Source organism: Zosterops lateralis (assembly GCF_965231275.1).
Source record: "Zosterops lateralis genome assembly, chromosome: 6".
NCBI classification, from domain to species: Eukaryota; Metazoa; Chordata; class Aves; order Passeriformes; family Zosteropidae; genus Zosterops; species Zosterops lateralis.
Window position 1 is genome coordinate 2,049,092 of NC_139761.1, and position 13,742 is coordinate 2,062,833.

At 49.8% G+C, this 13,742-nt stretch overlaps 1 protein-coding gene across 2 annotated transcripts; it reads right to left on the reverse strand.

Annotated features, from left to right (window-relative positions):
* Positions 1-315: 315 nt before the first annotated feature.
* On the reverse strand, positions 316-13,394 carry CDKL1 (cyclin dependent kinase like 1). 2 transcript variants are annotated; one of them, XM_083863056.1, is made up of 9 exons: positions 13,184-13,394; positions 10,480-10,601; positions 8,686-8,758; positions 7,078-7,168; positions 5,765-5,965; positions 3,990-4,072; positions 3,566-3,622; positions 2,919-3,074; positions 318-1,506 (listed from the first exon to the last, which is right to left on the reverse strand). In XM_083863056.1, exons 1-9 carry the CDS (start codon positions 13,349-13,351, stop codon positions 1,399-1,401), a joined length of 1,059 nt encoding a protein of 352 aa, XP_083719182.1. In that variant the 5' UTR covers positions 13,352-13,394; the 3' UTR covers positions 318-1,398. The 2 variants fall into 2 exon arrangements, with proteins under 2 accessions (XP_083719183.1, XP_083719182.1); XM_083863057.1 differs by lacking the exon at positions 2,919-3,074 and having other exon boundaries at positions 316-1,506.
* Positions 13,395-13,742: the final 348 nt, after the last annotated feature.

Here is a 13,742-nt window from a genome sequence, read left to right on the forward strand (position 1 = left end):
TGGGCGGCTCTGCCAGGGCTGGAAAAACCTTTCCAGGAAGGAATTTTCCATCATGTCCAATCTAAACCTCCCCTGGTACAACCTGAGGCCGTTCCCTCTCCTCCTGTCCCTGTTCCCTGGGAGCAGAGCCCGACCCCCCCAGCTGTCCCCTCCTGGCAGGGACTTGTGCAGAGCCACAAGGTCCCCCTGATCCCCCTTTTCTCCAGGCTCAGCCCCTTCCCAGCTCCCTCGGGAAATCTCCAAACCCTTCCCCAGCTCTGTTCCCTTCCCTGGACATGCTCCAGCCCCTCAATGCCTTTCTTGTGAGAGACTCAAAACTGCCCTCAGGATTGGAAGTGGGGCTGACAGTGCCAGCACAGAGGGAATGGCTCATCCTCAGGGAGAACACAGCATTTGCAGTAAATCTCTGGTTTTGGGGGTAGGGAAGGGCAGAAAGCAGAGACTCCAAGCAGTCAGTGCTGTGTCAGAGGTGGCTTTCTATGTGTAAGGAAACACAAGGCCAGCAGGCACACACAGGACATGGCATCTGTCCCACTGACAGGGCTTTTACTGTTGTGGAACACTAAATGTACTGGCAAAACATTTTTCCTTTAAGTGTCAATGAGAAGAGGATGTTCTTGCCCAGTAGTAAAGCTCTATATAGTAAAATACCTCCAGTAAATTGGAAAAAGAAGCTACATTTCTTTTATTCAAAATTAACACAGTATTATATTCTGAGATTCCACAGACCCCAGTCGTCCTAATACAAACACTTAGGCAGAATTCCTGCCTGCGTCTGGCCAATGTTACAAATTACATTCGTGATTAGTTTTGATAAAATCATTTTTGTAACTACAAGCAAGTGCCTTCACTCTTGTCAGAAGCAGAATTCAAGGACAAAATTTGGAGGAAAAGCTCTGGAAAGACTGAAAAACAACAGGAATCTTGTTGCTCTGTTGGGCCAGTGTAATCAGCAGCACTCTGAGCTCTGTCAGGGCAGGAGTGAGCCCGGTGTGTCTTTGTTTCCCCTCTCACCCCCTGAGCAGCACACACAGCTCCTCATACAGCAGGGACCACAGGGACTCGTGTGTTTGGCAAGGCTGAGCTCTCCTGCCACGTCTGAAATGCAGGGGACAGCCAGGGCAGAGTTGGAAATCTCCTACTGGAAGCACTGGGATGGGTAATCCTGAACCAGGGGACAATCAGGAATTAAAGCAGGATGTGTTTTTGCATTTGGACACAGCACTAAGATGAGCTTGGAGCTCTTTTTGCATCACTTCCTGTCCATCAGTGACCCAGAGTAGAGGACAGACCATCCTGTACATGCCGTAACTTTTAGTAATTCAGTTTTCCACTGCCTATCCTCCATTTATAAATCCTGGAGGACTTTGAACAACTGAGTTTTGATCTGCCACCTGGTCAGATGTTTGGGAGGTGGTACTTGGATTTCCTTGTCTTGCAGCAGTTCTTCTTGCTGTCCAAAGTTGGGAGAATGTTGCTGCAGGTCAGCTGAGGCAGGTGCTGTAACTAAAGGAAAAGTTACACCATGTGTATTTGTTTGGAACGGGAATAAAGCACACATGGAATCAATTTCCACATGGAATGTGAGCTATAAAACTATTCCTACTGTTACCCTGTACTTTCCAAGCTGAGATTCTGTGGTTTTACGACTGAACTGCCACTAGAACAACTCATTCAAGAATTCCATTAGGCAAGAAGAATATCCCAGGTCATAGAAATGGAAGAGTGAGGAATTGACATCCTGTAGCAGTTCTCCATCCCTCACCTCCAACTTCCCTGCCTGTTCCCAGCTCAGCACTGGAGCTCCCATGGGGAATGTGGCCCACAGGAATAAAGAGCTGTGGAATGAGTTGCATTGTGAGTGTGAGGCTGGATTTGGGGACTTGGGATGGAGTCTGGAAAAGCCAGAACAGCAGGGAGACATTGGCAGCTCCAGCTGCAGAAACACCCAGTGCATGGGGTAATGTGGAACTGAGCACAGGCTCCTGTCCCCTCAGCAGTTACAAACAGAAGTGGTGTTTATTCCATCTCCATAATTCAGGATTAAAAAGCACCAGAGCATTGAAAATTAAACCAGCCCCGTGAGTATGTCCAGTTTGTTCAGCCCTCCTGCTGCTCTTTGTCAGGAATGCACATTCCTGGATGAACCTTATCATGTGTGCACAGTTCCATGTGTGCCTCATTCCCAATTCCAAACAGGGCTGTGCTGTTTATCCCCAGTGCCCCATGGAGCTGCAGTGCAAAATCCAGTTTGTACCGAGTTACTCTTTAGCCAGGGGCTTTGTTTTCTCCTCAGGATAAAGCCAAGACCAGCCCAACACCCTGGGAGCCAACAGAAGAACAGCCCCTGTTGCTCCCCCACACCCCAGCAGGTGTTCCCATATTAGGGAAACATTTGGGTTTCAGTCTCTGTTTCAGCTGTAAGGAAAGGAAGCAGAAACTTTGATGATCCACTCACTGTAACTGGCCCAGTGCCAGGACAAAGGCACCTGTTGGATCTTTGAGCTGTTCCTCAAGGACTGTGGATGTTTTCTATTGGGCACCAAGCCAAAAACTCTCCTGGATCATTGAATACTTAAGAGAGAGCACAGAGTCTCAGTGAATTTTCAGGGTGTCTTAGCAGGTGTAAAGATCCTCCCTGCACCTTGCATGGCTTTTATTCTCTTGTTCTGTACAGTTCATTATTTTCTCTTTAATTAAAACCTTTTTGCTTTTCCAAACACCATTGATCAAGCCACCTCACTAATTCTAAATTAAATTTTAAATTAATTTTTAAAGCCATTTCTGAGAGGCTGCTGGCAACCCTCAGAGTGTGATGAATCTTTGTGGGGCTCATAATACTCTGGCCTCACACAGAAATGCATCACTTAGGCATGGAATAATGGAAAAAATCATGGAAAATTCTATGGAAAGCTCACCCCTGGCATTTGCTTCCGAGTCAGCCTGGCTGGTTTCCGAGGGCTCCTCTCACGTTCCTTGCCCAGCTCTGCTGCCTCCCTAAAGCTGTCAAAGTAGGGCTGCTGCAGCAGCTGCTCACAGCTCTGCCTCTCTGCAGGGTCCATCCGAAGGCAGCTCTTCCAAAAGATCACATAAAACATTTCTCACACACAGCCCTGCACAGCTCCAGCTGCTCCCCACAGCCCAGGAATATTCCCACAGCTACAGGTGGTAATGATGTTTTTAATGGATTCTAAGAGTGGTTTTTCAGAGTCAGCAGGAAGCTTGAGGAGCAGCTAATTATCCAACAATCACAAAAATCAATGATAGAATGGTTTGGGTTGGGAAGGATCTTAAAGATCATCAGTTCCAACCCCCTGCCCTGGGCAGGGACATTTCCACTATTCCTGGTTGCTCCAAACCCTGTCCAGCCTGACCTTGGACACTTCCAGGGATGGGAACTCCACAATTATAGTAGGAATTGTGGCTCAAGGAACAGGTGCAATCACATGGGGCAGCAACCAGGTCTATTTTCCAATGAATCTCTGATAACTCAGCCCCAGACTCTCACACCAACTGATTTGTTTATCCCAGTGCAGGGCTCCTCCACAAGCTGGAGCTTCCTTACCTTCATGAGAGCCAGTGCAGAGTATGAAATATTGGGGAATTTCATTTCCAGTGGTTCCTGCAGGGAACAAACCAGTGAATGGACTCACATTAGCAAACTTTCTATTCATCAGGGTACCAAGACCCAGCTTCCCACAGGAACACGAACTGTTCCTCACAAAATGCCTCCATCATTCCAAATCCTCAGAGACCTGGCAGCACTGAGGATGTGCCACCAGAAATGGGGGAAAACAGCAGAGATTAAATATTTTTTGACTGCTTTTACACAGGCTGTAAGTTGAAATGTCATTGAGAGGTTCAGCCACCTCCAAGTAATATTCTGGTGCACTTTACAAAGCAGAGGACAAAGATTTTGGATAAGGGAAAGAAAGCTCCACAGCAAAGGATGAGGAAGGGAGGGAAGTGCAGCTGGAGGAAGCTCTTACCATGGTCTCTGGGTCTGGAATTCTCACCCCACTGAAGAACTGGTTGGTGCTGAACACTTGCTGGTGCCTGGGAATGAGATCCCCTTTGAGCAAGAATTAGAAAAAAAAAAATTAAAAATTTGGAATAATTTGCTTGATTTGACAGTGCCTGCATTGAACATGGTTGAATCCTCTAACAAGGCTGATGCCATCCCAGACAACATCTGAGGAGGTGGAATATCACCAAGTGAGCCAAGGCAATGTTATTTTGTGACAATTAATGTCCATTTTGGCCATCAGTGATCCCACAGCTGTGTGACTGTGCTGAAGGAAAGGCAGGGCCACAAGTGTTCCAGCTTGAGGGAAATTTAACTTCTTTTAGGTGAAATTCTCTTTGGACACTCTGAGGGTGCTGTATAGGAAAGAGCTGGAGCACAGCCCCAACCTGAACCCGCTGCAGCTGTTCCCCAAGGCAGCGTTTTTTGAAGCTTAGAGCACCCCAGAGAGAGGAAAATGTTCAAATCAAACCCACAGGAAAGGAACCAGTACAATGCCAACCCCAAAATGGCACAGCTTCAATCAAGGAGCTCTGTGAGCACTGCCTCACTCCAGCACCTGGATCCAACAATCAATGGGAATCTCCTCTGGCTGCAATCCAATCAATTAAAAATCAATTACAACTGATTTTACTTACACTGGTATTAATGAATTCTGGAGGATGAAGCAATCAGTGATGAACCATTTTCCTAGATAAGGAGCTTATCTGTTTAAAGCCATTAGTCACCTTTGTAGTTTTATAAACTGCTCAGCTAAAATTACAACTCTCTGTTCATTCCCACAAATTTCAGTTAAAAGTGGGGGGTTGTTCGTTGTCACCCAAGAAATCAGATGTTACACACCAAAATTGAAAAGAATCAATGGGACTGGATTAGTTTGAGTGTTATGGGGGAATAATGGCTCTTTTATTTAACAAATAATTACAGAGTGTCTCCTAAATTCATGGATGAACACCAAGAAACACGTGGAACAGACAAGCTGTGATGTTCACACAGCCATCAACAGGCACTGACAACACTCCTGAGATCTTTAAAGCTGGGATGAATCAAATCCAGCTGTTCACTGACCACTTTGCTTGGTACCAAACCCTGAAAAACACCTGGATCTTTGAAACCTTTATGCAAAACCTGGTCCTTTCTGATACAGGCACCTCGTGTTTTTGTCTGTGTGGAGACAGCTGAGGTTGCTGTGCTGTGCTGTGTTGCTCCCCCAGCCCAGCATCACCCCAAGGGACCAGGAGGGGAGTCCAGTGGTCACCAAACACATCCCACATCTTTCCCCATCTGCCCTGCAGCACACACAGCTCCCCTGCTGAGGAGAGGGAGGGGATGGCTCCAGGCAGTCTGCAGGCAATGATCCCGATTCTCAGCCAGCACTGGGAAAAGCGGCAAAAGGGAGTTTTGAGTTCTGTACAGCTCTGACATGGAAAACAAGCAAATAGGCAGCAAGGCCTTTGCTCTTGCTGCTGCAGACACAGGAAAACTCCAACTGTATCAGAATCTCCTCCAGGGCTGGAAAAGGCAGCAAAGGTGCTGGAGTAGCTTCCATTGGGATCCTGTTAGCACACGTACATCATGCCAGGAAAACCCAAGACCGTCCTTAACGCCAGCAAACCCCTCGGACAAACCAACACCTTCTAAAGGGTGAACTCCCCGCTGGCCACTCCCCATTCCCAGCACAGAGTGCAGGAATCCCTCCCGGCCGAGCTGCGGGGAGCTGTGTGTGCAGAGAACACTCACCCAGCGTTCTGCGGATCAGGTAGAGCTGATCCACGTCCGACTTTCCTGGCCACAGGGGCAGCCCCGAGAGCAGCTCGGCGAAGAGGCAGCCGATGGCCCAGACGTCCACGGGGGGCCCGTACTGCGTGTCCCCCACCAGCAGCTCCGGGGAGCGGTACCAGCGTGTGGCCACGTAATCTGTGTACGAGTCACTGGGACCCGCTGGGCGACACCAGCAGGAACGTGGGATGGATAGAATAGGGTTAGAATGTTTCTAAAAATCACAGGGATTGTGTACAATAGAGTCGGGGGAGGTGGAAAGAAAGGTTGGGCCTGGATAGGCCTGGGAAAGGGAACCAGGGCTGGGCAGGCCCTGGAAACAAAGGTTTGAGTTTTGTCTTTACCAGATCGTGTCAAACTGCACCTGCATCATCATCATCATCTGGTCAGTGATGTGATTGTTAATTGTGATGATTGTTTAGTGATGGAATATGATTATTGTTTAAGAAACGATGTTTTGGGGGCTGGTGGAAACTACAAGGATTCATGCTTGGGTAAGATCAATGTGTACAATAGAACAATATGGGTTTAATAATTAATACGGAGTTATATAACAAAAGGGTATAAAAACATCCATCTCTAATCCATGTTGGAGTCAGATTTGAGTCTGTACCCTGTAACCCTGATTCCCAGAGCTCTTCAATAAAAGCCCCTGCACATCATCATCCTGTGATTGTGTGTTTCAATGCTAACAGGATTGGAGCCATCAGCATTTGTTACATTTTGGGGCATCTCCTGGGCAGGCCAGAGCTGGGTGAGTCACTGGCCACCAGCAGGACTCAACTCTGGAAATACTCAAGATCTGGTAAAAATCAAGAGCATGTTTTTCCTCCAAATGAAAATGTGCAGAGCTCGACAGCAGGGCCCTGCAGCAGCCAGTGGGCAGTTCTCGGAGCCCATGTGATTTGTCTGAAGAGGAGCTAAATAAAACCCCAAATTAGGGGGTATATTTACAACGGAAAATGTGAAGGCATTGTTTGCAGAGGCAGCCAGAGGGGATCTTCCTGCCAGGGAGCTCCAGCTGTGTCTCCAGCCCTGCATAAACAACGGCTGGGCAGCTCCGGGACGCCCGAGGGCGACCTCCATCTCCCAGAGCCGGGAGCTCAGCTGGTTTTCCGATGTCACCGCCGTGTCTGGGCTCCCTCCCTGCAAGGTTTAGGAATCTCTACCCAGCTTCCCTAGGAAAACACACAGCCTTTTCTACAGGATGATTTGCAGCGTGTCAGTGAGGGTTGGAATGGCTCATCCTACACTCATAAAGGGCCAGCACTCACTGAGTATTCGAGCAAATCCAAAGTCACAGAGTTTGATGACCGAGTGCTTTGTTATCAGGATGTTCTCTGGCTTTACATCCCGGTGGATGCACTGGAAGGAGAAAAAAAAAAAAGAAAAAAAGCAAGGTTAGAAGTATTTAAGCTGTCCCTCAGGTAAATTCAGCCACATCCTCCTGGCACACAGTTATTCCTGCAGAAAGGGGAGCTGAAGGGATTTCTGAGCAGCAGGACAGTGATCTGTCCATGGCCCACCTTCGGGGAGTGATACTGTGCAGGCTCCCAGCTGCAGGAAATTCCATTTAAACCTAATCAATTTATTTTATCTTTTTTTACTGAGAGGGTGGCCAGACACCCAAACAGATTGCACAGGGAGTCTGTGGAGCCTCCAGCCTTGGTGATACTGAAATCCTGGCTGGCAAAGTTTCTGAAGAGCCTGCTCTAACTGATCCAGCTTGACTGGAAGGGTTGGATGAGATCTCCAGAGCCTCCTTCCAACATCAGCAATTCTGTGACTATTTGGAGGTGACTTTGTCCTTCACAACAACTGAATTTGGGCTTGGCAAAGAATTCCTGCTGATCAAACTGACAAAGACCTTTATTTCTTTTTCTCTGCTCAACTCACTGGGATCTCACTCTCATTGTCCCTCTCCCATCATCACTTCAGAGCAAACACCTTGAACTTTCCTGGCCAAGCTGGTGGTAAATTATTGTGTCTCCTCCTGAGGACTGAAATGCTGCTTATTAAACCACAGTCACGGAGTTCCAGAAAGGGCAGCTGCATAAAACCTCATTACCTGTGATCTACAGCAGGTCAGGCTGCAGCAGCTCATTGTTCCCTCTGCTCTCAAACTCCATTAAATCTTCCACACTGAGCAGGGGAACGGAAAAAAGATGCAAATCTTGGAAGCAGGAGAGACCTGTGGCCAAGTTCCTGTGGCTCAACTGGACATAATTCTCTCAGCAAAGACAAAACACTCATTCCAGGGCCATCTCCTGCCCCACTCTTAAATCTCAAATGTCAGCAGAGGAACAAAAACAAAGAGCTTTTGCCTAAAGAGCTTCTGCAAAAGGCTCCTTCTCCTTCCCTGCTTCTTAAAATGTTCCCACTGAAGGATCTGTCAGGGACACAAGTCGTGTCTCCCTCCAGAGAGCAGAGGAGGGAGTACAATGGGTTTATTATGTCTAAGTTTTGAAATCTTTTCACTGGTGCCATGATTTGACCCCATGCCAGTCAACTGAAGAAGTTTCTGTGAAATCAGCAGCAGTTTGTTCAGGTCCCAGCTGCTGAGCTGTAAGGCAGGTTCCTGAAGGTCAGCAGTGGTTCAGGGCACAGGGAATGACACCAGGATCATTCCCATTCCTCCTGAAGCTCATCTAAGGCCAACAGAGCAAATCATTCCCTGAGAGCCAAGCCAAGGGGCTGTGTGACAGTGAAGGCAGCTGGTGTGGGTACACACCAGTATTTCAGATGTGTTTCCTGCTGAAAACAGGACATTCCATCTGACCCCATCCCATGAAAGCTCTGGAATCAGGAAAATGCCAACAGAACCCCCCTCTCTCTTCCAAGGCCACGTTCCAGCAATCATGAGTGCAGGTCAGGGCACTCACATTGTGTTTATGGCAGAAGTTCACAGCCTGCAGAGTCTGCCAGGTTATGCTCTTCACCAGGTACTCTGGCACCCTGTTGGAAAAAAAACCCCACAGGTTTATTTTGGCCATGGATAATAAATTCACAATTTCAGGGTAAAATGAGTGCTGACATTGCACAGGGATCTCTGGGAAGTCAGGAAACAATTCCAAAGCCAGGCAGGACAACAAGACACGAGGATTTCTGTCTGGTGCCACTGTCACAGCCACCATGGGCTGCCATGAGCACACAGCAAAGTGGGAGAGTCCCTGTCAGATCCTGTCCTGTCTTCACATCCACAATTCCTGGCAATCCTCAAATGCCAGCGGGAATTTCTGCATCAGCAGCTCCCAGGGCTGGAACTGCTGGAGTATTCATGGGATAGAGACATGGAATGCTGCTGTGATTGTCCAGAGTGGAGAAGTGAAAAATGGGCCAGGGAAGGGGGTTCAGACAAGAGTATAAAGCTCTGCTTTGGTTTGGATCCCTCTCCTTCCCTCCCACAGCCAGCAAACGCCTCCCAGCAAACACTCTCCTTTCTTTCAGTTACTGGGCAACAGTTCTTCAACTTCCTTGGTTTGTCTGTAATGATCCTCAACAGCCCCAGGAAAGGCACAAGTGACAATCTTGGCATCTTCCAACTCAAGCACAATTTTATTTCACATATTTAATGCTGAAAAGCTTCTGATTCATAATAAAGAAAAAAAAATACCCCAAAATAAACCAAAACAATGCAAGCCTGAGTTTTTCTTTCAAGCTTGGCTTTCACTTTCTGCTGACACTGTGAGTAGAGATTCCTTCCAGAAACATCCCAGAATGATGGGGGTGCTGCTCTGGGAGCTTGAAAAGGGGATGGAGTTGGTCAAATGAGCTGGAATCAGCACCCATCTTAATCTGACCACCAAAGACTTGCCCTAGCAAAGCTGAAAAGCAAAGCAAAGCTGTTACATGCTCCTCCACACTGGAGTTGTTCTGATGAACAGGCAGCAAATGGGGAGCATTTCCTTCAAAGAGAATTGTCCATCCTCTCTTCAGATTCCAGGAGAACAGGTTCAAGGTGGGGTGGCAGCTCACAAAGCCAAGTGCTGTCAGCAGCTCCATTCTCCTGGTGCTCCTCACGCAGGAGAAAAGGAGTAAATAACAGCTCCTGTTTACTCAACCCCCCATCAATCTCCTGCAGGCAATTCACAGCCCCAGGCTTGTGAAATGATCCATGGACTTCTGCTTTGCGTTCCCACAGCACCAAGGCACCGTGGAGGATTAGGGACAGCAGGAGTGGCGTTTACAAGGTGTCAGAACAAACCTTGTGTGTGGCTCACACCTGTTGGAAGAGAAGTTTTTGCAGAGAGGTGCAGGCACAGCTCCTGGGAACTCTTCCTCACTCTGGAGGGCTGAAAGTGTTCAGAAGTGTGGATGTGGCACTTGGGGACAAGGGTTTAGTGGTGAAAACAGCAGTGCTGCATTAACAGTTGGACTCAGAAGGCTTTTCCAACCTCAGTGATTCTGCAAGTCCCTGATTGTGTATCTGGGTGCCCAGTGCCCACAGTGCAGAGCAGTGGAAGCAGCAGGACACAAGCTGCTCCCAGCCCTGGGGTTCACTGCTCTCCCAAATTCTCAGCTCAGCACTCCCACCTCCACAGTGAGCGGGGCTGTGAAGGAATTTTTGTGGCACAGCAACAGAGACAGTCCTGGGCACTGGGCTGAGACACCTCAGCTGTAATTAATGACATGAATGAAGAGGCACAGGGCAGCAGCAGGGACAGAGGGTCACTCACCCATGGGGGTGCTTGTCCAGCTCATGCAGCACCGTGTGCTCACAGTACTCCAGCACCAGGTGCAGGCGCCGCTTCCTCCGGAACACCTCCAGCAGCTCCACCAGGTTCGGGTGCTTCAGTCGCTGCAACACACAGAGGACGGGATGGTCAGGGTGGAAAACGAGTCCTGCTCTCTTGGAAAAAGTTGTAAGGTTAATAAATAATAAAAATAGGCATGTAGGAGGCAGAAGAGCAAAAGTTTCTCGGCATAAAGTCAGCCAGGAGCACCTTCACACTTTCAGATTTCTGTTTTTAAGGATTGCTCTGTTACATATTCAATAGACCCTAATGCATGATTCAAACACTCTCTTCGAGTTTTATTTGTTTCAAGTATCCTCAATCATTTTATCTGATAGATTAATTTGTGGGTGACTCCACTCTGTCTGCTAACATGGGTTTCATAAATATTTCTCCTGAGGTTTCTGGTTATTTTTATTTGGATAAGGAACAGAAAGTCAGCAGCCTTTATGCGGGATACAAAGTGACAACCCCCTCATACCTTCTGGTTTGGTCAGTTTAGATGTTACAAAGAAAAAAAAAAAACCAACCCAGTCTTTTTACTGTTAACCCTCTGGTACCATCAGAAAATATACATTCATTACCTTTCTAAACTCTGTTAATAAAACATAATACAGTACAATTATACATATAGTATTCATGTTAATATTTGTGAAAAACCAACTATATAATATGCATTTATAACATCAGGAACTGCACAGGGTGAGATAGGAAAAAAACTTAGGCTGCTTCTCCCCAAAATCTAACTGAAAAATAATTATGCTTTTTCCTAGATGATTGTTTTCCCAGGATAACAGGTGTACAAATCATGAGCACCCTGGAAAAACTGCAAAGGGGACACTTCCCATTTCTTGGAACACAAAGCTTGAGGGCACTGCGTGCCATCACCCAGCAGCAAGTTTGTAACAAAGAAAAGGATTTTTTTTTTTTTTTCCCCCCACACAACACATTTCTAAAGCCTCAGGAAACTATGGAGACCGAATGAACACACAAGTTCCAAAGAGATGGGACAGAGTCCCAACAGTCTGCAGATGCATGAAGGAGAATCCTTGCCCAGAGCTGGAGTGTGAAAGGAAACCTTACCCCATCCTCTCCCCCTTTCTCCCGGGTCTCTCCTCATTTCTGCACACTGGCTAGACCTGGATGTGACTCACTGCAGGTGCTCCCCTGCTTTTATTTCATCGGGAAAATAAAGCCAGAGGCTGAAGGAGTAACCTGTTTCTGTGTGAGGATGAGCTCTCACAGGAAAGGATCAGCAAAGACAAGGCTCACTGTGTCACTTCCATGTGGAATACCTGACCCTGCACAGCCCCTGGGATTCAATCCACAGCTGGATTCAACCCCGCACAACCAGGGGCTCACAAAGGGCGTTTTAAGGAGGAGCTGGGGGAGATTTACCAATTGTGGAGCAGAGAGAGCTGTGTATCCCCTGGCTGTCCCCCTGTCTACCCTCACTTATTGCCCATATTGGCTCCAGCTGTTCTGGGGCATCTCCCGGACACAGAGGGGTCTGTGACACACGCCAAGGGCAGAGCTATGCCCACACTGCCCGGGACATCGCAGACTCCATGGGGACAGAGCCTGGGTCAATCCCTCGGTGCAGGGCACACCGTGACTGCTGCGGCTCCTGCAGGAATCCCGGGCACCCGGCGGCTGCTCATGGCCGTGTCTGAGCTCCCCCTGTTCCCGCCTGGGCTGGGCAGGGTCACCGGGCACCGCCACCCCTGGACAAAGGGCTCGGATATTCACCGGCTTTATCCCAGAGGAACTGATGACCCGGGCACTTTCATGGTGCTCCTTCACACTCGTCTCTTTGCTTGTCCCTCAGGACAGACACCACATCACCTCAGAGATGCCTTCATGGCCCGTCTCTTCACAGCTGTCCTCACACCCTGTCCCCTCACAGCCTGTCCCCTCACACCCTGTCCCCTCACACCCCGTCCCCTCACAGCCTGTCCCCTCACACCCCGTCCCCTCACAGCCTGCCCCCTCACACCCCGTCCCCTCACACCCCGTCCCCTCACAGCCTGCCCCCTCACACCCTGTCCCCTCATCCCCTCATACTCCGTCCCCTCAAACTCTGTCCCCTCAGGACTCCCCGTCCCCTCAAGACACTCTGTGCCCTCACTGCTGTTCTCACATCTTGTAGCTTCACGATATCCCTTCATTGCTGTCCTCACACCCTGTCCCCTCAAGACACTCTGTGCCCTCATTGCTGTCCTCACACCCTGTAGCCTCACAATATCCCTTCATTGCTGTCCTCACAGCCTGCCCCCTCACACCCCGTCCCTTCAGGACTCCCCGTCCCCTCAAGACACTCTGTGCCCTCATTGCTGCCCTCACACCCTGTAGCCTCACAATATCCCTTCATTGCTGTCCTCACACCTGTACCCTCACTCTATCCCTTCATTGCTGTCCCCACACCCCGTCCCCTCACTCTATCCCTTCATTGCTGTCCTCACAGCCTGTCCCCTCACACCCTGTCCCCTCATGATGTCCCTTCATTGCTGTCCTCACACCCCGTCCCCTCACATCCCGTCCCCTCACCCCCCGTCCCCTCACACCGTCCCCAGAGCCCCCTCAGGGCTCTCCATGGCGGGCACAGCCCGTGCCCCCCGCGGGCTCCGTCCCGCCGCCGCCGCCCCACCTTGAGCATGCGGATCTCCCTCAGGGCGATCTTCCGGATCACCGGGTCCTCCTCGGACTCCAGGAACTTCTTGATGGCCACAATCTGCCCCGTGTCTTTATTGCGGCATTTGAAGACGACGCCGTAGGAGCCCTGGCCGACCTTGCCCAGTTTCTCGTAGCGCTCCATGGCCGGGCGGCCCCGCCGTGCCCTCAGCGCGGAGCCGGGGCGGGCCCGGGGCGGGGGAGGCTCCTCGGCGGGGACGGCCCCGGGAACCGCCCCGGGACACGGCCAGGGCTGGGGCGGGCCCCCGGGGAAAGGAGGGACGGCGGGGGATCCCCGGGGCCGCTGCCATGGGCACACACGCTGGATCCTCGCCGGGGTTCACGCCCCGCAGCGCCGCGTTCACGGAGCCACAGAACCGCTCATGGCTTGGCTTGGGTTGGGTTGGAAAGGGCCTTAAAGAGCATCCAGCTCCAATCCCCCTGCCGTGATCATGTTGTTTTTGCCCCTCTCTGCCTTTCCAGAGGATGGCTAGGTTTGACTCTGTTTTCCTGCAGGGTTGGAAGAGGGAGCAGCC